The sequence below is a fragment of the Sturnira hondurensis genome, unplaced genomic scaffold, assembly GCF_014824575.4.
Source record: "Sturnira hondurensis isolate 20B ecotype Veracruz unplaced genomic scaffold, ASM1482457v3 Scaffold0003681, whole genome shotgun sequence".
In the NCBI taxonomy this organism is placed as follows: Eukaryota; Metazoa; Chordata; class Mammalia; order Chiroptera; family Phyllostomidae; genus Sturnira; species Sturnira hondurensis.
In genome coordinates, this window is record NW_028076312.1 from 2,614,002 (window position 1) to 2,639,967 (window position 25,966).

The following is a 25,966-nucleotide window of genomic DNA, read 5'->3' on the forward strand; positions in this document are numbered from 1 at the left end:
CAGTATCCCACCCTTTGTCACGGCTTTATTATCACTAATAAGCTCCCATCTTTATTTGCCACTGTCAACCTAAAATTAATTCTCCAAGTTACTGCCTTAGTCAGAACCCAAACTATGGCTGCCGAGCCAGTATTCCGGTAATTCAATCAATCTCCTTGGTTCTTTCTAATCTCTTTCATTCTTGTCTATTCTTCATGCAACTTCCACAGCTGGTCATGTCAATTTGGTCATGTCATCGAAACTTTCAGTGACTCCTTTGCACATCCCATTAGGCAGTTGAATTAAGTGAGACCCTTAACTGTGGCACTCCTAGCCCTTGTCAATATTTGTCACCCTCATAGAGCTTTGTGTATTTTTTCCAAACGCCCCATTATATTGAAAGATTCTGCTTTTTCTGCATGATTTTTTATCCTGTCTAGAATACACTTACTGTATTATAACCAAAAATTTAAATATCTATTTTTCATTCGACATCAAGCTTAAATTCTACCTGTGTTGCAAGACCTTCTGCCATCAACACAGTGAATGTTGCATTCCCCTCTTTCTGTAGTTTCCGAACACTCCCTTTACATTTCCCGTGGCATCCATGTGTATCTCTCACACCAGACTATGAATAGCTTGAAAGAGGCACTATGTTTTCCTCTTATGTGAAACAATTAGCAGAGTGCCCAGCAGCACATAATAGCTATTCTACAGGTGACAAGAAAGATGAGGCTTTCTTGATCTTCTCTGGAGAGTGAACATTATACACAATGTATATTGTATACACAATAAGCTGCTAGAAAAGGATGAACAGAAAGTGAATATGTTTTTTTCTTCCTGTTCTTTTAAGTAGCTAATCACCTAATGGAATATGTGTACATATAAACATATGATGTCTCTTAATTTCATGGACAATGAATTCCTAAAAGAGGAAGAGTAAAAATCTTAAATGTGAACAACAGAGCTACATGTTATAAGTGGGGTTCAATTATAAAAAATGTAAGAATATTATAAAATATCTAATTTGGCTTTACCCTTACTCCTCATGTGCAGTGATAAATTTACAGCTTTTTCTTCATGCATTTCAATTTTTCTTTTAGAAATTAGTATTTATCTAGTCAGCTTAATTCATGTATGTATAAGAGGTTAAAGATATATTAATGTCATCATCTGTAATGATTTGTCTATTTGTCTTAATTTTTTAAAATTTCATGAGAACATTTTTATCAGATTCATTTTTGTACCCTATTTTTACTTGAAAATAGGTTGTAAAAACTTATCAAGGTTAAGTGTCATTTCAGGTAATGTATGGAGAAATGAAAGCATACAAACACAAAACAAAGTTTGGCTGAAATTAAACTGTTGCTTAAAAGACAGAAATGCCAGGATATACGGTTGCTAGTTGATAGATAATCTTTGGGATTCTAAGTACAAAAGTATGCATCAGCATATCTCAGATATGTGTCAGTTAGTTTGAAACTGAAATTTTGAAATATAAGAATTGTCTAGGATGCAAGGTACTGGACAAAAGGGTAATGATAATCACTAGCAACGTTGAGATTTTACCATTGAATAGACACACCTCTAGTTTTACATTTACTAGATCATTTAATTTTTGTAACAACCTTATGAGAACGGTAGAAAGTGCTATTACTACCCCCATTTTATAGACAAAAATACTGGCAAACTGAGACCTAAAGAAGGGCACACAGAGAGCTGCGTGCAACAAGCGGCAGAGCTAACACTGAAGCCTGGGGGGCCTTACTCCGGAGCCGACACTCATCCCTGTGTGCCACTCTCTTCCCGCCATCAAAGACAAACAAAGCTGGGCTGAAAATGACCCTCTAACACATGGTTTCTGTGGTGCCCATTTTCACCTTTCTTCTCGGTGAGGTGCAATCGGGCACTTGGAGAGGAGTGCAGATGAAGAGGGCAACTTTCAAGTTCCATTTTGGCAGGGCGCAGAAGGGACACCCTGGTTTTTTCCTACCTTGGTAGAAAAATAGATACTATTTAGCACAAAACCCAGCGTGTTTTGGAAGCAAAAACATTCATTGAGCAATCTGCTTGCAATATGCAAGTAAGCTTGAAAATCAGTAGGTATTTAGTATTGAGAAAGAGCAAAGGGGTGAGATGCTAAAAACCATCACTAACATTACAAAATTGCTTCCAACAATATTAAACCATTTTCCTTCTCCTACTTTCTTTGCTTTTAATTGTTATGAGACTGTATGTTTATGAGTATATTGGTTATTGCTGGGAGTGCCTTCTCTGCTAACCTGGTGGTGCAAAGGCAACGTAAAAAGTATGAATGAGTAGGCGGCGTGGGGGGAGAAGGAAATCAATTCCATCGACTGTTGTTTAGTAGCAGTCCTAAATGGGACGGAACTGGTAAATATGAAGAGGACCAAGCAGACTTATGTCATCTCAGCAGGAGCACACCACTCACAGCTCCAAGCAGCGAACAATCCATAACAGTTGGAACAACAGAATGAAGGATGGTAAGATTAAAGCTTTAATTGTTAGTATCAGTATAATCTAAAACCCAACTTTGTCTGTTCCTCACCTTGCTGTTTAATCATCATAAAACTAGTTTTGAAACTAATCAGGTTAGTAGATGAGTGCTCAATTAGGAATAGATGTATTTGAGTTGTTCTCTGCTCTTTACCTGAAACTGATAACACTGTATAATATGTTATGTGGTATTTCTAAAGCTTAAGCATAGAAGACACAGCCCAATTTATAAATATAAGTGTATGTACTTTCTGATGGATAAGGTAACTTTGAGATAGCCATATGCAGACAGTTGTTTAATAAGCTCAGGGTTTAGTTTTTAAATAAATAAATAGATTTAGATGAATAGGGAAAATTGGACCTTGTGAAGTAATTTGATACAGTGACACAACCCACTTAGGAGTGAGGGAAGGCTTTGTGAAGGAAATGACTTATAATTTGTGATCTAAGACTGTTAAATTTAAGCAAGTCCGTCTGCAGGAGTGTAGCAGTACATGGTGAGGGTAGTTTTAGGTGAAAGGAACCATAGTGCAAAGATAAGAGATGCAAGAGAATTTCGAGTTTGGCTTGGGTCATAGAGTTCCAGCTGAGGGGCTCCCAAAAAGAGGCTAGAGTGGCAAGCAGAGTCAAGTTCCTTAAGGACTTTCTTTGGCTACAAGCTGAAAGAAGTGGGTCAGTGCCCCTGCGTGTGTGTGCATGCATGCACGCATGTGTGTGCAAACATGTGTTGGAGGGTAGTGAAAGATTATGAAATGGCAGAAAATGCATGGGGGCAAAAATACTGGCATTTGCACAGAGGCTCAAGCTTAGGGTTTAATGGCCGCTTATATAAATGAAGTGTCCTGAGCTAAAGAACCAATAAATTATTTATGAACATCTGTGAGGCTCCCTGGGGAACCCCAGAAATATCTAGAAAAGGTTTCCAAAAGGCAAGTAGCTATAGGTGCTCTGAAAGCAGGTTGGGTCTAGCAACAGTAAAAGGTATGTTATTCCTGTGACACAGTCCGCATCCTGAAGCCTAAGAAGACAGTAGAAACCCCAAAGACAACTTCTTAGAGTAAGCACCGAGACAGGGCATCCTCCTTTGTAATCATGCAATGGTAGCCGATCCTCCTGTGATGATGTTGAGCTAGAAAATGAGCCAAAGTACAAGGCAAGAATCTTTTTCTCTTTTTTCCCAGGCAGGGACTAGAAACAAAGCCCTAGAATTCTGTCAGAGGGATAGTGCAAAGGTTTAAACAAGGGAAATGCATCACATCAGGCTCCCCACTAGGGGACAGAGATTGAAAATTGAAAGCTGTGGTTCAAATCCTTTTGAGGATTTTGAAGAGGAGTATGGGACAGAGCAGGCAATTGGGAAGAAGCTGGTTGACCTCCTGTGGGAAACGTGTGGGTACCACCCTGTGACTTTTACATGTGCTGAGTAAGCATTTGCTGTCAGACCAGGTCCGGTGGCATCCAAATGAGACAGAGGCAGAATTGAAGTGAATGAGGTATGTGCATGAACATGCTACACTGGTTCAAGTCACATAAGACCTCTTAGTGTTCCAGGAATTTCACCTTGTTTTCCCCTGTAGAGGAAGATACTTGTAAGCAAACCACACTTAAGAAAAGAGTTATGGAAATTCTTTAGTTTTGTATAATAGCCAAAGTTTCGCTTTGTAGTCAGAATACTTTATAAAAATTGATATAATTACCTTACAAAGGAAAATTGGGTAAACGTATTCCCACTCATAAAGCCTTATGGCTTTAAACAGCCGCTCGCAACTCTGTGAAAACACAGAATATTAGGAATGATCTGTTTCTGCTCAATTATAAAACTAAGGTGTCAGATATTCAACTTTCTCCCTATAGAGTTTGAATGCATTTGCACAATATGCATGCTCAGAAAAAGACTCAGTTTCTATCTGTGAATCTAGAGGTTGCTGTATTAATAGGTTACACACTTCATTGATTTTTAATTAATTTCTTAAGAGACACAGAGGGTAACTACTACAGGCCACAGATATCTTTGTTCTCATTGCAGTCCACGCATTTATCGATCAGCTGCCTAAGGAGCAGAAGTAATCCATTTTAAGTACGCTTCTCTGAGAGAGTGTGGGCACTATACAATTCACTCCTCCCACTGTAATTATATTGGCAAGAGGTCAGTGTGAAGAAAAACTACAGTGTCTTTTTATTCTCTTGGTCCAGGCCAATGAGCTTTTTACCTGCAATTTGTTTAGTAGGAAAGTAGCAGCTTCTCACATAAGCTTTTTAATCTTTCTTTGTGTCCTTGTTTCTTTTACGGTTATTTTCTTGTTCTTTAAAAGAAGTCTGAGCCCCACAGAGGCTGATCCACAAATTCTTCCAGTGAAAACTTACAAAAGTTTGTGTAGGGTGGCAAATGAAATTTTGGGAGCAATATCTAGAACAAATGGAGGAAGCAAGAAGAAAAAATTCGGTGATCACTGTCAACTTCAGAAATCCATAAGCAGTGTTTTCATTCGCTCCTCTTGCCATTCTAATGGCACCTTCTTGGGCTTGGCCTACATGTGGCAGGGTCTGCTTTCTTCCATCCCATCGTCCACACCGTGGACTTAAATTTGCTTCAGCTACACTGCAAAGAAAAAAAAATACTACTGCTTGGACAGCCTTACCAAATTTTGGTTTTATCATTCATTTACTCCAATTACAAACATGTAATTAAATGATAAGTCATCTAAAAATTGTCAAAAATACATAATTCAATTCACAAACAGTTGGTTTGTAAAGTGCCTCCAGAGGTCCCCTCATCGGGGAATCAGCAAAGCTGAAGCGGCCTGTTTATAAGCTTTAAATGTTTACTATGTGCAAGAGTTTTTGTGTCATCGAATTCTCAGAGCACCCCTCGTCTGTGTAAGAATCATTTAGTTGTATGAGCTGCCTTTTGTTAGTGTTTGTTGTATATGATTTCGGTCTACTGACTATAATGGTAAAATCATTGCCTGTGGAGTCAAGCTGCCTGCAGTCAAATCTTGTTTCCTCTAAGCTTTGTCCTGTACGAGCGATGACCCTTGGGCAAGCATTTTGCTTCTCCAGTCCTCAGTTTCCTCATCTCAAAGTGGGAATGATAGTGGTGTAGGTCTCCTTGGTTTCTTCTGAATTCCCATACACAAAGCATATACAACAGTGCCCTGGCACAAAGTGCTTAAATAAATGTTAACTTTGTATATAGAGACATACGTCATAACATACACAATTGTATTTTGTCTTTCCCACGTGATTTCAGTGTTCTTAAATAATGAGAACACATCTCCATGTTGTATCTCCCCTAGTGACTTTGCTATTTATTGTGTGTCCAGGTTCTCCTGTGCTAAAATTAGTACTGAATACTATATTGTGTATGTTTTAAGAAAATTTGTAGCATTGCACAAACAGTATCAGTCCTCAATTCAGTTTGTGTGGAGGTAACCTTGGTGCCCATCAGTAGGGAAATAGGCAATAAATTAATGGTGCTTGCCTATGTTATATGTGTGTATATGTCTGAGTTTGTGCATATAATTTAATGTAACAAGGAAAAACAAGAACCTAGATTACATATAACAACATGTATGAATCTAAAGAAAGCAAAATGAGCAAAACACGATCCTTTAAAATATAATACTGTTTATGTATTAGAAATAACAAAAGCACTTAAAATATATAAAATAAAATATGGATGATAGATTAGAAGGATATTCATTGGAAACACTGTCACAGATATTTATAATGGGTAGAAGAATGGGTTTGGGGTGGAGAATGGAAGGGAACAATGATAATAACACACATGAATTATAGAGTATGGTTAACTAAAAATTCTGTGTACCTGGGATTCTAAAAGAAAACACAGAAAAAAGTCACACACATTGCCTTGTGTTGGCTCCCAAACAGCCTTTGAGACTGATTTGCATGCAGAATGTCATTTGGAGAGTGTTCTTAGGAACAACCTCTATAAGGCAGTGAAAAGCAGTATTAGGTAGATGGAAAATTTCAGCTATCATAAAATTGCAATTGAGGTCTCAGTCAGTCCTATGGGGTACCCTGGAACTAGAATAGTTTGTCATAACTGTCCGAGGGGGCATGACCTTTGTAAGCCTGCATCACTAATGACTGTGGGGAGCTGAGAGTGTCCGTGCTTTGGTACTGAAGAGGTTTGTGGGTGGTACATCGCAGCATCTACCATGTGCATGGGTGTGCGCACACGCATGAACACACTCAAACCTATCACTGGGGCTCTCTGAAAAACATTCTTCAAATAGCAACAAATAATATTTGCATTGCAAATCATTCCAATGACAGAAATTTGGTTGTCTTCAGTATTTCAAAATCTCCTGAAGAACTGCAACCTGACCAAGTTTCTTCAAGATCATAGGTGGGGAGATATGCAATGGGGAGATATGAGAATTAACCATTTTAACCCCAAGCCAGCCTAGGACAATCATGGGAATCTGCTTTCTTCCTCTGAGAAGAATAATAGGAAGAATATTCAGGGAAAAAGAGGATGAGAAACAAAATTTACCTCACCTAACATTGCTGAATAACCAGGAGGTGTTTTAGTTGGCTGCCTTTTTTTTTCTTACAGTGGTCAAATAGTATTTTTATTTTTATTTTTTTTAAATGTTTGAAGCATTTTATTTATTTACGTTATTTATTTGTCTTTAGAGGGGAAGGGAAGGAGGGAGAAAGAGAAACATCAATGTATGGTTGCTTCTCGTGCCTCCCCTGCTGGGAACTGGCCCCTGCCGGGAACTGGCCTGCAACCCAGGCATGTGCCCTGACTGGGAATCGAACCGTGATCACCTGGTTCACAGGCTCGTGCTCAATCCACTGAGCTACGCCAGCCAGGGCTTCAAATAGTATTTTTAATAAGAGGGATGAAACTGGAGTTATTGGTTTATTTAGCAATATTTAGAATATTGAATGCTCTAGGTATTTTACAAACATTATGGCATTGACTGCTTAAGGCAATCCTCAGGGTAGATACTCATCCCCACTTAATGGATGAGAAAAGTGAAACCAGTAAGTTGAGCAAGGTCATACAGCTAGTAAGGAGCCAAGGTTTATTTCTAGTCTGTCCCTTTAAACACTGGGTGCACTGAACTGACTTCTACTAAAACATATTCACGACTCTCACTAAACATTTAAAGGGAAGCATCTAGTCTACCTCATTCTTTACTGTTCTCTGTGTCTATTATTGGACCACAATTTAATATTTTAGATAGATATATTTTACAGTTCCTTCCATCATGGAATAAAAATTTAAAGCTAGAGGACACCTCAGAGATCATTTAAGCCAATCTGTCACTTTTATAGGAGAGGTAAAATGAGTACCTGTGGTTATAAACCTACTGAGCGAGCGACGTGTCTGGGACTTCTTTCTCGCAGCGCTAGGTTCTGTGTTCTTTCTCCCCTTCTTGAACCAGCTTAGGCTGTTGAAAGACTCGTGGTTGGTTCATTACAGGGCCCCCTCAGTTATCATTCATTCACTGTTTGGATACAGCCAGTTAACTCATTAAATATATCCCTTTCTTTCCTCGAACGTGCTCACCTCTTTAGCCCTAACAGAGAGCCCTAGCAGACTATAGTTGGGTATTTTTCTTAGGGATAGAATTGCTTTTACAAGGACAGGTAGAAAAAAGCAGTGATTTCCATTTGAAGCGAGCTTTTCTGAAGCTTCCTGTTATTAAGAAAGCTTCAGGTTATTGGAATTAAAACAGAAAGAAAATGCGCTCTTGCTAACTCCAGAGATTAATGCCTGTGAGAGTTGACTGCAGCTTGAAATTTTGGCTCCACACATTTGATGAAAGTGTCGCATGGCCTATATGTGGGAAGCAAATATTTATTATCAGAAAGTCTGGTCTCTTTTGACTTCTGTTAGCTTCCTGCAGCTGGGAAGAATACATTTTCACATTGAATTAAAACAGTAATAATGCAGTTTTGCTAGACAGCTCTGACTCAAATATCGTAAGATGGAAAAGAAGGTCATTGCTAGGTATTCTACAATATCAATATTTTAAAATTGAGTCCCTGATTTTTTTATACAGCAGTTAATATGAGTCGATTCTTACCAGAGATTAAAACTTTAAATTCAATTATAATAAAATCATCCTTGGATTTTGTGTTAAAGTGCATTTCTGAAAGTCAAGAGTAAAATTTGACTTTCTCTAGCTGTTTGTATTCATGTACACACATTTTAGGAGTGATGAGCAAAACAGAAAATAAGTAAGCTTTCTTTTAAAACTTATTATAGCACACAGAACAACTATGGAAAAAAGTACAATTTTGAATGGTGTGGGTAATGGTAAATTCTGAATAGTTTTTTGTAAAATCAAACTTGTAGCACCTAGATGAAGAAATAGACAACATGCCCCTAAAACACGTCCACCAAAACTACCGTTGGTGATGAATAATAAAAGAAAGATACTTTCATACAACAGATCTACTATTTTATTCACTCTTGAGAAACATTCTCTACCATTGAAAACTTTTTTTGACCTATCTTGTTCATGAACTTTATTTTCATGCTTGAAATGCCTGAATTTGTGATTTACTTATAGAGGGCATCACCTTTTAATAGATTCCCTAATTTTTTCTTCCCCTTAGATGACTGTGTCCTCAGGTGAATCACTATTAAATAACACTTTGCCGGCCCTGGCTGGTGTAGCTCAGTGGATTGAGCGCGGGCCTGAGAACCACACAATCACGGTTCAATTCCCAGTCGGGGCACATGCCTGGGTTGCAGGCCAGTTCCCAGGAGGGAACTCACGAGAGGCAACCATACATTGATGTTTCTCTCCTTCTCTCCTTCCCTTCTTCTCTAAAGATAAATAAATAAAATCTTAAAAAATAACACTTTGAATGTTTAGGATTCTAAAATTTCAATCTACATAGTAATGAGTATGTTATCCGTATGCGTATCACCATTGGCAAACATTTGTTGAATACCTACTGTGATGTATTGAGGTTTACAGATTTGCTGAAATAAACAATTCAAGTTAATGAGGGTAAGTGATTCGTGTGTGCATTAGGATTATTTATATCTACCTATGGAACAATAATAAAAACATGCTCGTTCCATAGTTACTACATGCCAGTTACTATTTAAGTGCTTTATTATATTAATCTATTTAATCTTCACAACAACCTGTGAGATAGGTACTAGTAAGCTGTTCCAGAGAGAAGGAAGGTGAGTGATGGAGATTTTAAGGAACTTGCCAGAGTCATACAACTGGAACGTGGCAGAGCTGACACTGGATTCAGGCAACTGACTTCAGAGTCTGTGCTCCAACCCATTACACTACCCTGCACACTCCGGGGCCAAACCAAGAGCTGAGTTTCCAATGCACACAATTCAAATTCCTGCTACATTATACAAGGTTCTAGAACTAAGCTGTATTTTAAGTGCAAACACAAACAACTCAATCTGCCGAATTATGACCCAAAACTCGCAGAAACATCTAATAATATTTTTTCTGCAGAAGTACTACAATATTCTAAAATTATCTGACTCCACTGTGCACATTGATTTCTATAGGCCTGCGTGTCCCTGTGACCCATCAATAGAGGAGGTTGGCTTAAATGGGCACGCCGATGTTTCCACGGCAAGGGATCAAACCCACATCCCACCGCTCATGAGTTAGATGACTTGGAGCATGTGCATGGACCTCACTGAGCCTCGTGTTTCTCATATTTAAAATGGATTAAATCAGTGTGCACCTCATAAAATTGTTAATGTACCAACACAGAGGTGTTTGGTTTAATGCCGACCGTGTTCTAAGTACTTGGTCAGTGTTAGCTGTGATTGTCAGTGCATTATTGTCATAATGCACTGCACCAGGGCTGGCATGGTAAGGAAAGGGGAGTTGCTACAGGGCAGGGTAAAAGGTTTCTTTTCAATCAATGTGGCCTCCTTCTATCATAATAGGTGATTCTTCTTTAACTATCTTAGTACTTTAAGGGACATCAGTTGGTTTTTGTCTATTTCTAATAACTATCTGTGTTCTTCATTGCATCACATTTTGATTTAAGGAGTGATTTCATTTAGAAGGGATCTAGCGGAGAATGTGATCCTAATGAGAATTTTCAGTATGAAATCCTATCTTAATGACTACAGTGTGGAGAAACCTGTTGTTAGAATCCATAAAGGACTCAGCACTCTAATTCAAGGTGTGAAAGTAAAACAAAAGTTGCATTCGTAATCAAGGATTTGGAAGTGTGCATCTGTGAAATGATGTTTCACAGTTACAAAGCAACCATACAAATGTATTTGGATGGTTTGGTAATGACATAGATGCTACTGTTTCTATTTCTTTTACCAATGATCAGGTGGGTGGGAAAAATCATATACAGATTATCTATTTTTTTAAAATTTGAGTCTTCATTATTTTGAAGAAAAGACTTTTCCTGGACAAATATTACTGAGATTCAGGACACTCTAGCACCTGCTGAGGCTTTGTGTACAGAACATGAAAAATCTTTTAGGGTTTCTGAAGTTTTATTTCTAATGTAGACTATGTCATTAGAGTTTTGGTGACTGTTAGTTCCCTACTGGTATAGTATATATCATTATTCCTGCACATGTTTGAGAAATATATACATGGTATTTCCATTAGGCTGGTTAAAGGAACCATTTTCTACCTACATTATAAAATACAAAGAAACAGAATTATTTTCTATTTTTATTATTCAGTCAATTACCAAGGAAAATTCTTAGTTTTTATAAATGTACCTTGAAATTGTGTGCTTCCTAATATTTCTCCTGGCTGAGTTGAGTTGAAGACTTAGATACCTGTGCATGCAGGAGCGGGATGGGTATCATAAAGGATGCTAGCAGGATGGCGGGATCCTGACACTGAAGACCAGACACTCTCAATGGCGTACATGGAACAGCTAAAGAGAATGTTTGGAACTTGCCTGGTGTGGGAATATATACATACATTTGTATACATGTATATGCAAAATGGAAGTAGCTCATTGACTGCTAATAGGCAACTTTTATTTTACATTCTCTTCTCTTTTTTTTCTGGACTGTGGGAGTATCTCCTGACTTCAGCTACCTTTGTGTCCAGTACATCCCCTATATGGCTCCAAGATACCAAAATTAAATTTCTTGCTTTCTTTTAAAATAATCTCTGCATCACCACATTGAATGATGCACAAAAGGCAAGGTCCAATTCTCTACCATGACATGGAAGAAGGGATCTTTCTTAGACCTACCCTCTTCTTACTTTCTTAATTTGGCCACTCACTGTTCCCTTTCCCTGACACATTATTCTTCAGAAATACAGAATTACATGATTTTGTCCTAATACATCATGTTTGGATGACCCTGTGCTTGTTCTCTTTATCTCATCCAATTAGTGGATATTATTCAACACTTATTTGAGACTCAGCATCTCTCCAAAAGCTTCCCTCTCATTCAGGATTGCTAACCTGTACTACAAACAATCCTCAAGAAACAGCTCTGTTTAAATGCTTTATATGCGTCAGCCCGATCCACTTCGGTCTGTATTCCCAATCTGTAAACTTTATTAATTTAACTCTGCCCCCCTTTAATGCATAGATTTAGACTTATTTTTGTCTCTCTGGTGTCTGGCACCATGCTAGGCACATTGTATTTGTGTTCTGTGATGGTGTGTGGATCTGAATATTAACTTGTCAACACACTTTCTAAATTCTGATATGAAGGTGGTAAGAAAGAGAATAATGAATGTTATTGTGACATTTATTAGAATGACAAAATTAATGATGATATTTTGTCACTTAGGTGATATGTTTTGGGTTTTTTTTTTCTGATCCTTCAAGTTACCTAAGGGCTATATGTTTTCAGATTCACTTTATTCTAACAATTTCCAATTTAATATAATCAAATAGAAAGCACCTTTCAGGAGAGAAGGCAAAGCCCCCATAAATCCCAGTCGTGGGTTGATTTCAGAAAACACCAATACACGTGGTGTCACCCAGCTGCTGACTGATTGGACTGTATCAGGCACTATCTCCACTTGTTGTGCTTAATGGACATTTTATATAGAGTTTGGCTCCTGATGCTGTTTGAAGCAATCTTCTCTTTACACTACACTGGGTATACGGTTCATAATTTTTTGACCTGTGTGATTTATGTGTCTGTTTTCCACAGCTTTTGTTTTGATATCAGAAACCATTAATCCTTCAAAGTCCTGCAGTTGAAATGTTAACTGCCAACAGCATTGATTCGCAATTGGCATGAGAGTGTACTTCAACCATTTATAATAATTCTGATTTGCTGTTCAATGACAACTTTGTTTTTACCACTGAAATACTCAAATAAAGAATCCCCCCTAACTCTTTAACAAAAGTGTGTTTATTTAAACAAAACATTCACTCCAGGCCTCTGCATTCATGTCCTTTGTTTGATATCAGCCTTTTAGTTAAGGCTAGTGTTTAATGACTCTTCGTTTCTCTATTGCTGAGATAACAATTGATAAGTATGGCTTTGATGACATTTTGAAAATCTATGTAGATAGATACTAACATGTTATCTATAACAGATAACTTATGTAGAGTATATACATACCTGCATATGTGTATATATACCCATATATATGCATACACGTGTGTATGTGTATATTACACAGAGAACCAGCTCTATCTCTTGTTGACAATCAGCAATACATTTATTTTTAATTATCCTATATGTTTTATGAAAACAATATATTAAAAGCTAGTTTTGGGGTCATTAAAAACTATGTAATTTTACTTGTGTGTTCATATAATGACTACTAATGTCATTGAAGCATTGTTGAAGTTATAGGCTTTTAATAACTCTAGGGTATACTTCACTTTTGCATAATTAATAAAAATTATATAATTCTTCAGCCTTGATAGAATCTATGATGGTGATTTTGGCCCCATTAAATCATTAAAATTAAGAACAAGTATATTTGTTTGGAGTGGGTGTGTAAAGGGGAGTTGACATGACACAGGAGTTACTGAGAAGAAAACAATTAGGAATACATGGACGAGTCCAAATATATGTTAGCTTATCTTCTAAGACACCTGCACACCTCAGTAATGAAAGCATTAGCAAAAGAATACCAAGTCTCTGGTAAAAAAATAATCTAACATTTAGCTCATGTGCCAGTGATTTATTCTTCTTCATAGAAATTCAGGGAGACGAGGTCAAAAGCTTTTTTTTTTTTTTTTTGCTTTTTTATCTCAGTTTTTCTCTAATTCTGAACATATTCCAGGATTCTGCTTCACTTATAGAAATAAAGCATTTTCAACTGAATGCTAAGAAGCTCCCTTTCAGTCGATGGAAAAGAGTAGGCATTAACTGACTATCATTGGGGAACCTGGTGTTTTTCAGGGAATGATGTATCTGGAAGAAAGACGGCTTGTTCATCGTGATTTGGCAGCACGTAATGTCTTAGTGAAATCTCCAAACCATGTGAAAATCACAGATTTTGGACTAGCTAGACTCTTGGAAGGAGATGAAAAAGAGTATAATGCGGATGGAGGAAAGGTGAGTATGTTTTTGAGAGCAGTATTGCTTGTCAACCTAGTAAGGTATCCTTTTATCTCTTCATATTTTATAGGAAGAAGCCCAAAACCCTGAGGTTTTAAGAGATTATAAAATCACAATTTTACCCTTTGCATTCTCTCTTGCCTGTAAAAAATATACAGAGAGAATAATTACCAACTTCTCTTTCTCAAAGAAACTAAAAGAAAACAATGTGTGTGATCCTATGTCAGGTCCAGTATGGGAGTGTTGGAAAGTGGGTGGGTCCTTAGGGACTTAGAAATTAAACTTTAATTCAGGGCTACACGAATTGTCCCACTGATCCTAAAAGTATGGACTGATTTGTACTGAGGGCTACATTTCTCTCTCATAGACTAGAGAGAAGGTTGGTCACTACCTAGAACCACAGGTGGATTAAACATTCTATTTAACTCCTAATTCTTTTGGAACAGATTTCTTTAATCCTCCTATAAGAGTCCTCTTCTCTGACTTTTTTCTGTTTAGCTTTCATAATAGTGTATAAGTTGACCTCATTTTTAGAAGTGCATGTGTTGATATTTAGAATTACAAAACAATATTAACTAGTCATTTAATTGCTACATAAATTGAGAACTATAAAAAGTGATACTTTTTATTATATGTTTCACTGTCTTTGCTGATTTTACCAATTTATTTATTACTCTTTCCACTGGAATGTAACTAGCCATGTCCGAGGGTTCTGAATAGTCACAGCTTCTCCTAACTTTTCTGACTCTCCCACTTCAGGTCCTGCCTGACAATCAGGTGTCTGCCCCTCTAGGCCACCGTACATTCAGGCCTTAGCTCGTATTTTTCCCATTAACCCACATCTAGCTTGACATTCTTGGCTAACCAACCAGTGCAGTCTTAATGTGGAGGTCTCCCCAGCTTGACCTGGGGACCCTTAGATCAGAAGAGACCAAGTGAAATAAACACATGCAGCCTTCACCTCTGGTGACCCACAGCTAATCCTAACAAAAAAAATTATTTGTATGTCATATAAATAATGTTTATTATGCCCTTTATTTATCATGGGCCATCCAAACATGTATTCTGAATATTTCCTAATGATAGCCTTCCAATGCTTATCATTGATTTTGTATTGAATTCTTATATAACCATATATATATTCAAATATTATCACAAGACACAAGAACACAACATTTATTTTTAAAAGGACAGCTTTAGTTTTGTGGTATTATCTGGCTTTTCCTTGCTTTTATCAGCCTATTTTGCCTGTTTACTGCCCGATTGCAGCAGTTCGAGTCCACAGCTTTGAAATTCACTACAAGATTGCACGGGAGGAGAAGTCCATAAATCACATGACTTCACTTGTCTAGAGAACATACAGCTATAGGATTTATCTAAAGCAAGATTCATTATAGCTTTAAATGCCTAGTAACCATTAAGTCTTTATCAAGCCACCTGTGATTTAAATTTACTTCTTTAACACAATGTCCGTAGTCCATAAAGTCAGCTAACTCCTTGCCTGTAGGGAAATTATTTTCAATGTGTCTTCTGTTCCCTTTCACCGAATGCCGTGATTCTGCTGTAGAGTTACCTTGGTATCACCTTGGTGAGCAGCCAACCTCAGGATTTCAAAGGCCTATTTAGTTTTAAGCTTTCAACTGCAAAGTAGACATGTTTATCTTTATTCCATAGAATCTAATTATATTTCCAGCTATGCAATGCTGCTCTTCATAGTTGAAAACTCATTCTGCTGACCCATCTAGAGCAGTGTAAGTAAGTTGAGTTGTTTTCCTGTAGTGATGATGGATTTGTACTGATTCTCACACATTCTTTTATATAATTCCTATATTGAAAATGGTACATATTTTCAATACTGGCTAACCAAGATGAGGGAGAACATTTGGGGCTAAGGAACAAAGCAAGGCTAACTTTGAAACTCATTATTTTAGGTGTTTTAGTGACCAAATTATATGAGACAAGAGGAAGGGGGTAAGTGTGAAAAATCATTTTTCTGGTGACCTGACATTTGCCTGAGGGTGAAAAGGGATAACTGAGAATTCAAGGAATCTCACTTGGGAGGAATATACAATATGACCCCACTTTTAGAAGTATTTGTGTAGCTAGTTAGAACTATAAAACAATATTAACTAGTAATTTAATTACTACATAAATTGAGAACTATAAAAGGTGATCATTTTTATTACATGTTTGACTGTTTATGATGATTTTTAAAAATAAATATATCTCTTGACATGGCCGGTGTAGCTCAGTTGATTAAGTGCCGGCTTGCAAACCAAAGGGTTGCCGGTACGATTCCCAGTCAGGGCGCATGCCTTGGGTTGCAGGCCAGGTCCCCAGTAAGGGCGTGCGAGAAGCCATTATACATGGACATTTCTCTCTCTTCCTCCCTCCCTTCCCCTCTATTGAAAAATAAATAAATAAAATCTTTAAACAATAAGTATATCTTCAGGTTAATTCATTTTAAGAATTTTATAAATTTCAATTTATTTGTTCTCCGTATTGATAAACAACATATTTATATTTTCTAGCCACACAATGAAAAATATAATTGAAGCAAGGCTCACATTTTGGAAGAAAATACTTTTTTATGTAATTATAAAACATTTATGCTTTTTTCTCTGTAGATGCCAATTAAATGGATGGCTCTGGAATGCATACATTACAGGAAATTCACCCATCAGAGTGATGTTTGGAGCTATGGTAAGTTAATCTTCCCTGTGAGTGAATGCATATAAGGCAAAAATAAACATATTAGGTGCATGTAAATTATCTTATGCCAAATGATTTCATTGTATTTCAAATACCTATTTGTAAGCTTTGCTTTCTAAAGGAATTAACTTTTTCATCTTCCATTAAGAAAAAAAGCAATACTCTAATAGTATCGTTACCTGCCTTTTTTGTTATTTCTTGGTTCTCTAGAGTATGACATATTAACTTCTCAGTGTTGAGTTTGACTACCATAACCTTTAGTTGGTAGCAAACTGTTTGAACATTTTGACAGGAAAGAGGAAACCCAGCCAATTTCAGTTTGGTACAATTTCATAGACTCTCAAGGCTCTAACTTTTAACAACTCTTTGAAAACATAACTAAAAACCAATAAATGTTTAAAAAAAGAATTTTTTTGTTATGGGTATTTCCGTTCTATAGTAAGAAAATAGAGATTATTGTGATAACAAAGAACAATTACTGAAAGCAGTTAAGTGAAGTAACAAAGGTCAGGGGAGAGATGAGAGAGAAGATTGCTAATTGCAGCTTTGATTTTAATTTACCGAATACTTTTGATGTAAATGGATAGATTACAGAGCAAATAATATGAAATGGAAGAGAGTGGTTTTTAAATTTAGAAAATTTATTTAATTGTGTTCAACTGAATTGCTGAGCCGAGCTTCTTAGTGTGTGTTAGATTTTTTACAGTGTAAACTCATCCAGGTTAATCCAGGTTAATTAGTAACAATGAACACCTTTTCTGAGTGTAAACACACCATAAAAGCTAGCATTTCTTAAAAGCACATTGCTTTTTAAACAAAAAGGTAGTGGTGGAACTTAAAGCATGGTAAGATTTACTCAATTTTAAGTTTAGTTTTTATCTTTTAAATTTCAGAAAAAAGAATTAAACCATTCAATCACTAAAGAATTTACACCTCTTTTGTAGAAAAGCATAAATTACCTTTAAAAAATTAGATATTGCTATCAGGTGGTTGTCTCCCCGCCGCATGTATGCCATACGAGGTGTTAAAATTTCCTACTGGAAATTTTATGAGGAATTTTTTTTCCTCATATATTCTACTGGGCTTAAAAGCAGAAGTTGTGCCCTGGCTGGTGTAGCTCAAAGGATTGAGCTTGGGCCTGCGAACTAGAAGATCGAGGTTCCATCCCAGGTCAGGGCACATGTGTGGGTTGCCGGCCAGTTCCCAGCAGGGGATGCAGTTCCTGGCAGGGGGCGCACGAGAGGCAACCATACATTGATATTTTTCTCTCTCTCCCCTTCCCCTCTAAAGATAAATAAAGAAAATCTTTTTAAAAAAGTAGAAATTGTATGCTTGAGGTTTAGAGATATACAGGGGAATTTTACAAATTTATTTGTTAAACCATAAGGCTTAAGTAAAAATTAATTTATCATCTTTAGTATGATAAATTAATATATGTGGTATACCTTTATATATGATATAAATTTATATAGATAATATAGATAGACTTATATGTTATATATTGTGGTAGATATATCATCATGTCATTTTTTCTACTTATGTTTGCTTAAATTAATGTGGCAATCTACTACAGACCAATTTGGAATGACCTCTAAAAATAAGATTATGTTCTTGCTTGAAGGTGGTTATGGCTTATTTCAAAGGTATGCTAATTTAGATGAATAAAATCAATGGACAGAGTTTGCTTAAGACAAAGATAAACTTTTACTAGGAAGTTGTACACCGGGGTGCCCAGTTAGGAATTTATGATCAAATCACCTATGAGATCACTTTCCATAGAATCCCTTTTTTCATTTACATAAGTGTCATGAGCTTAAAAAAGACTTCAGTTTGAATAAATAAATCAAAGATGGCAGCGGAAAAGAAAACATAGCCCTAATTCATAGATTTGATATTAGGAGTTACGTGGATATATGCATCAATGAAACTTTACTTGGTAGTACCATTGTGTCCAGGTAGCTATATAGTTTTTTATCCTTAGGAAAACGGTGCCTTTTTAATTATATAATTATTAGATCCTAATAAGGAAGAGATCTATATTTTGTACATTATTGCTCACATTAAAATAATTATTATCAGCCCTGGCTGGTATGGCTCAGTGGGTTGAGCACTGGACTGAGAAGCAAAGGGTGTCAGTTCAATTCCCAGTCTTGGACACATGCCTGGGTTGCAGGCCAGGTCCCCAGTACATGAGAGGTAACCACACATTGATGTTCCTCTCCTTTTCTGTCTCCCTTCCTTCCCCTCTCTCTAAAAATAAACAAATAAAATCTTAAAAATAAAATAAAATGATTACTATCAAACTTTCATTCTAATATCTCAGGTGCGTGCTTTATTAAGAACACTAATGTTCTAGTGATTCAAGAAAGTGTTTCATTATCTAAGGGAAAGAAACTCTTATTGATTTTCTTTCAGTTTTGTGATCCTCACTTTACAAAATGCATTGTATCTTACTTAAGGAGCACTCCTCACTCTGGTTTTCATATGTGATAAAGAAATGAACACGTTTTTCTTCCACTTCTGTTCTTTGCACTGGTTAAAAAGAGAGCTACATTTTTTTTAACCATAACACAAGATAATCATTCAGGAAGCACAGCTTAGCCTTTATGGTTCTTAATAGCAAACACATTAATCTTGAATTTAGTCAAAATAGGATTTTACCTGCAATCCTTTACTTGGTACTGAATACACACGTATATAGCAAATAAATTGTTTTATACCCTGTAATGTGAGGTAGTGAAACTTAATTTGTGTCAGCAAACATTAGCATTACTTATAAGGTGTAAATGGGGAATAGACTTTTCATTTTGATATCCACTCTGAATCATCTCTGCTACCCATCAAAAATTCCAAAACAATAATACACAAAGATTTTGTCATTGGGTATCTCAAAATGGATGAAGAAATCAGAAGGGCCTTTCTTTAAACTATTTTTGATTGCTCTTCAGGGAGTATTCCTTTGCAACTGGTACATACTGCGTGGTTCAAACGATGTTGTTAATACGCTTACATAAGAATTTGATTTCCAATGTAGGAGTCACTATATGGGAACTGATGACCTTTGGAGGGAAACCCTACGATGGAATTCCAACTCGAGAAATTCCGGACTTACTGGAGAAAGGAGAACGTTTGCCTCAGCCTCCTATCTGCACTATTGACGTTTACATGGTCATGGTCAAATGTAAGATTGCAAAATAATTTTATCATCACATCATCATTCTTAAAGTGGTAGCACAGAGTAATCTAACTGCGCAATGTTTCTGTATATTGAAAAATACAGAAGTTCAAAAATAATTATGTAAGTAGCGTATTAATACCTTTGTTGTTATTGCTGAAATGAAGCAATATCATGCCCTGGTGCTATGCTATCAAATTATATGATGCTTACTCTTACTCATTTCACTCGATTCTTATCATTTCCATGACAATTGAATTGTCTTTCATAAAGAAATATAATTAGTCATAATAATATTATTAATTTTTATAGGAAAATAGCAGGCTAAATAAATGATCTATATGTAAAGAAAGAAAGCTTGAAACTGATAGCTAAAAAATGAGTTAAATAGAAATCGGATTTTAGTCAACACTAAATTAGCAGGGCACAGTGGGAAGGAGGAAGGCATGAATCTATATTAAACTAAAAAGATCATGAATATTTACTTTTTTCAATTTGATCATTTGTTTACATCTAACCCTCTTACTTTTTTTTCCTTTTTTTATGCTCCAGACACATGTTTTTGGAAACCTAGGCTCTTAATTTAAATAGAATTAGAAAAGTCTCCAGAGTTTCTGACTTAATTTAAGTGAGATTAACATTCAGAGCTCTTTCTTGTGTAATCTGCATTTTTCCCCCTTTCGATTTACACAGGATTAGCAAAGAAACAAACCGGTGAAGGTGAACAAGCGCTCTTATTAATAAAAGACTTTGGACCCAGGTCTACCCAGATTTGTATTCACGGCATGTGTAATGCATTCTGACAGAGAGGAAGGAAATAAAAACTGTGCTTTCCAGTTCAGGTCAACATGCCCTTTTCTCTAAGCATAGTTCTATTTACTCAATATTTAGTTGGAAAGAAACTGATTCCTCACTGTGAAGTTAACCTTTTTTTGGCTCCAATAGTTCCAGAAACACCTATCTTCTTATTAGCATCTTAACATCAGAAACATTTAAAAACATTTTTCAGTGGGTGCATGTATAATATAGAGCATTTCAACCTTGTTAAGAGAGAAAAATTCAAGTGTAATTAACAATATATAAAATGACACCTGAAGACTTCCCAACACAAGACTAAAAATTGAACTCGTAGAGAAATGATAAATGAGTTTTATAGCTTTATTGGATCAAGCATGGATCAGTAGCCATCTATGGAAGAATGTTTAAAAACACTCATACGTTGTATCATTTGAGCCTGTAACTAGCATAAGGGGTGATTTAAATACTGAAATAGAGAACAGGTGACAGTGACCAGAGGGGAGAGGGGAGGGAATTTCAGGGGAAATAAGAGAGGGATTTAGAGGAACATATATAAAGGATACATGGACAACAACTGAGAAGGGTGAAAATGGGGGGGGGGGCATGGGGGTGGGATGGGATGGGAGTAATAGACAGAAAACTGTACTTGAAAAACAATTAAATAAAAAAATTGGGGAAAAAAGAAAAAAGAAATAAATGTTTCATTTAGATACCCTGGTGAAATAATGAAAGACTAGGAAAACATTTTCCCTAATAGGGAGTTTTTCCTTACTTTTAAAAGTTTTAATACCTAAGAAAACAGTGATTTGGTTAAAAAAAATCAAGGAAGGCTTGATGCTTTTATTCTTATCATCCCATCAGCTCAGGAGAGCCTGGGAAGAAAAAACCTACGTCATCTGGAATCCTAGCTAAATAATAATATATACCCTTGAAAACTGCTGAGAATACTTAGTTATTAGGAAAAGGCTAGTACTAAAATAAGCTAATGACGATTGCCGAACAAACATTACCTATCACTTTGCATTTGTTATTATTTTCCCCCAGAAGGAAAAAGTACCACTAAAAAGTTGCTTCTGATCCTTTTCCCCCCTTGCCAGAGTACCACATTGTAAACAAAGCTTTTATTCCATGTCACTCCTGATACAAAATAATAAATTATATTCTAATCACCTTCTCTATCACCATCAAATAAAAGTTTTAAAAAAGAATTTTCTCCATGCCTAAGAAAAAATATTCTGAAATTCTATAAGTTAATATAGTTAAGCTAGATTATATTTCCTTGGGAGAAAATTTAATTTTAAGTTAGATCAAGAAATTTTTTTAAATTCTGTTATTCTACTGTATTACACTTAGTAATGAAAATCAACAAACTGATTGAGATAGAACCCTTGCCTCTTGGATCATTTCTGTCATTAATTTCTTTGGGTTTTTTTTCAGATCATTATTACTAAAACAATATTTTAGCCTATATTTTCACCAATTTCACATGCAATTTTTTCATGATTATAACTATGGTGACTTTCATTCCACGTGCACTTCTAGGCTGGATGATTGATGCTGACAGCAGACCTAAATTCAAGGAACTGGCTGCTGAATTCTCAAGGATGGCTCGAGACCCTCAGCGATACTTAGTTATTCAGGTTAGTACATTGGACTTAGTTTTAAGAATTTCTCAATGTCAAACTCACCACGAAATCTGAATAATATCTGGATTCTGAAACTGTGAAAATCACCACTCACAAGTGAATCAACTAAGCTGATTGTAAAGTAAAATGACTTATGTAAAAGAGCCTTTTTTTTTTTTACTTGATGTCAGAACATTTCTAAGCACCTTCCCTTAGTATTCAAGTGTGTCTGTTACTAATAGTTCTGATTATCCATGTAAATAAAAAGCCTTTATCCTCAGACTAGCCTTGTGTGGAAGTCATGTTCCTTATTATAATCTTGCATTTTCAAAACAAAAAGAAGATGGATTTTTATTTTAATCTTGTCTATGGTTGAAGACAATGAATTAGAGATTTTAATATATTGATATTTTATCTTATAAAAGATAGTTTTTTTAATGTTTTGATTTGTTTTGGGAGAGATGCAGTATCTAAGCATAACACAGATTCAAATGAATTGAGATATGCGTAAGTGAAATAGCAAACCAAAAGAAGATTTTATGTGTAAAAATAGGAAAAAATGGATTAGATCATTTAAAAATCATAACATATTTCTCTATCATGATTTTTACCTAAACCATAAACAAATAGACCTTGGCTATGCCTACTAAAACTAAGTAGTATTTATCTTCATACCTATAATCTGGAATAAAGATAAAAGATATATATAGATATAGATATATATTTCATATATATATATATCTCTCATTATTTCACATGATATGTAGCATTTATTTTCATACCTATAGTCGACAATGAAGACAAAAGCTAGCTAATATGCATATGGAATAGGTGAGGTGAGCCAGGGTTTGGGTGTCCATCCCACTCCTACTGACGCTGTGTGCCACTTGTGCTGGGATTTGGAATGCTGTCACTTTAACAGTGTTCTGCTACAGGACAAATCATAGAGCCCATCCATTCTGATAACTCTCCACTATCACACAAAACCCCCAAAGATAAATATTGACCAATCAACTTCGCTTTATTGCTTATTCTTAAAGTCAGACCCCAAACACTGTTGGCAATGAAGCCTACCATTATTCTCAGGTCTGAAATGAATTTGCCTCCTTCAAAACTTAGCATTCTGCTTTATTTATCTCTAATGGCATTTATTATATTCTTTTTGCTTTAAGTTTATTTTACCTTGTCATATCTGAGCATATTATGGGCTTCTTTATGGCTAGAAGTTATGCTAAAGAAGTATGTTTTAAGTGAGTGCATGAATTTTCAAACATTTGTTTTGACATTACATGAACTGACTGCAAAGTCAATACATTGAAGATAAAGGAAATAATCAATGTTTTCCATTTTCAATGGGTAATCTTTTAGGGTGATGATCGTATGAAGCTTCCCAGTCCAAATGACAGCAAGTTCTTTCAGAATCTCTTGGATGAAGAGGATTTGGAAGATATGATGGATGCTGAGGAGTACCTAGTCCCTCAAGCTTTCAACATCCCACCTCCCATCTACACTTCCAGAGCAAGAATTGACTCAAATAGGGTAAGAAGTAATTATATATCAAGTGCCATATTATTACTCAGAAATGACATTGTATAAATATATTTAAGGGCTAAAATCACAAAACAACCATTCAGCTCAAATCAGTGTGAGTGCTAGCTTATAAACATACCATTTACCATACTACCAAAAGATATGCCAAAACTTGCCATAAATAGTTGATTTTGGAAGAAAGGCAAAGGCTATATAATACACTTTTAGGATTTCAAAAAGAGAAATGCTTTCTTTATCTTATGCAACTCAAACAAATCTTTTAATCCGTTTAACCTTCAGATTAAAAAAATCGGAAACCAGTTCAAATGAATATAAAACTGCACAATGATAAATACATGAAATTTATTATCAAGATAGGCTTCCTACTTGTCTTTCTTAAAAAGATGATATGCCTTTCCAGTCAAGAAATAATACCAGCACAACTTGCACTCACTTAAGAGACATTATTTGGTCAAGTTGAAGCAAAGCACAGATAATTGGGCAATCCTTCTATTTAAATTCATTGCATTAGGTGGACTGCTAAATCATTTAAAGGTATAGGTTTAAGTTTTAAAAGAAGTTTCTGAAAAGAATTTACATTTCACTGATTGCATTAAACCCACTATATGAATATCACTCTTTCTTTCTCTGAATACTGCCAATCCGTGTGTTCCTTAGTTTCTTTATTTTTAAACTTCATTCATAATTCATTCAACATGTATTGAATATCTCTGCATGTGAGACATTATTAGCCATTAGACATTTAAAGAATTTGGACATATCTCCTGCCTTCAAGAGTGCCCGGGTAAATGAAAGAGTCTCACAGATACAGAAACAGAGTAAGGCATGAGAAGTGTTGTTATTAAGAACTGGCCGTTATGGAGCCTGGAGAAACACTGAAGCACTGAAGCACTGAAGAAACACTGAAGCAATGCCTGGATTCCGTTTTTTCATTGATAAGGCATAAGCATAATGGTTCTTTTTTTCTAACAAGCTGATCTTTTCTCTTAACCTCCTCTTCCACCTAAAAACACTATAGTTTATAGAATAAGCAGCACCCTATTTATCTTGAATGTGGGCAAAATAAAATGGTCCACTTGCTGCTCATTCTGTAAACTAAAGGTATTTGCTTTATTTCAGATTGACAGCAAAAATGAAGGAATGCCTAGTGTTTCCTATGTGTCAACACACACACACCATTTCATCCTTCATCCTTTCAACAGTCCCATCAGATTCTATTATTATTGTTCTCATCTTAAAATGAGGGAACTCGTCACAAAGTTAAGTGATTTGACCAGTGCTGCAGAGTGAACCAGGGTTCAGAGCAGGAGTCTAATGCGTGCAGTCTGTTTCCACTGCACATACTATCGCTTCCGGGTGGTCAGAATGTGTTATTTTCCTGATGTGGCTGCTCTTCTTGGCATCAGTCTCTACATGTGGTTTGGGAAATTTCTCAGGTGATTTTCTCATAAAATGCATCCCCAAACTGCCCCATACCTTTTGCACATCCACCACCATTTATAATATCTGGTATGGAAAGGGGCAAAATGGAGACCTGAATGAATTTTTCTTTTCTATGAAAAATATGTGTTGCATCCCAGTGTTTAGGAAATACAACAAAAAGACATCAACATTAAATCAGCTGATGGATATTGACCACCAGTCTTGTTTATGGGAGCAGTGTTTAAGGTATATGAAAAACGCATTTTTTTTCTTTCCCTCTATACACTAATAAAATGGCCAATTTTACCTTTGGTATTTATAATCTTATGTGACAAATTTATAATATTTTATTAAAAGAGGAAAATTTCAAGAAAATCGTTTTCCTCCTTAACATGAAATGCTACAAAGTCCAAAAGCTTGATCTTTCTCTTCTCCTAAGAATTCTCAAATTCTAACTTTCTATTCATTTAATTTATGCTCCATGCAAGGATTTTTAAATAAAGAACTGAGTTACCTAAATGGCATTAGTGAGACAAAATAGAAGCCACATGGGAATCATTTGGTCTTTAGCCATCATTTCTTATTCTACATTATTATTTAAACAATGTTAACTGTAGAACTAATTTTACTTTTTCTGGTGTTAAAGGAACTGTGCTTAAATATTGCTTTTATTTTCAGGCATTA

General features: G+C 35.9%; 1 protein-coding gene across 3 annotated transcripts in view; it reads left to right on the plus strand.

Annotated features, from left to right (window-relative positions):
- Nucleotides 1–25,966, plus strand: part of ERBB4 (erb-b2 receptor tyrosine kinase 4) — a 999,063-nt gene that overhangs the window by 930,595 nt on the left and 42,502 nt on the right. For all 3 annotated transcript variants that reach the window (XM_037042022.1, XM_037042020.1, XM_037042023.1), the window contains exons 21-25: nucleotides 13,841–13,996; nucleotides 16,627–16,702; nucleotides 19,746–19,892; nucleotides 22,227–22,324; nucleotides 23,678–23,848. In XM_037042022.1, coding sequence (XP_036897917.1) covers nucleotides 13,841–13,996; nucleotides 16,627–16,702; nucleotides 19,746–19,892; nucleotides 22,227–22,324; nucleotides 23,678–23,848 — 648 coding nt within the window. The remainder of the gene's footprint in view (nucleotides 1–13,840; nucleotides 13,997–16,626; nucleotides 16,703–19,745; nucleotides 19,893–22,226; nucleotides 22,325–23,677; nucleotides 23,849–25,966) is intronic.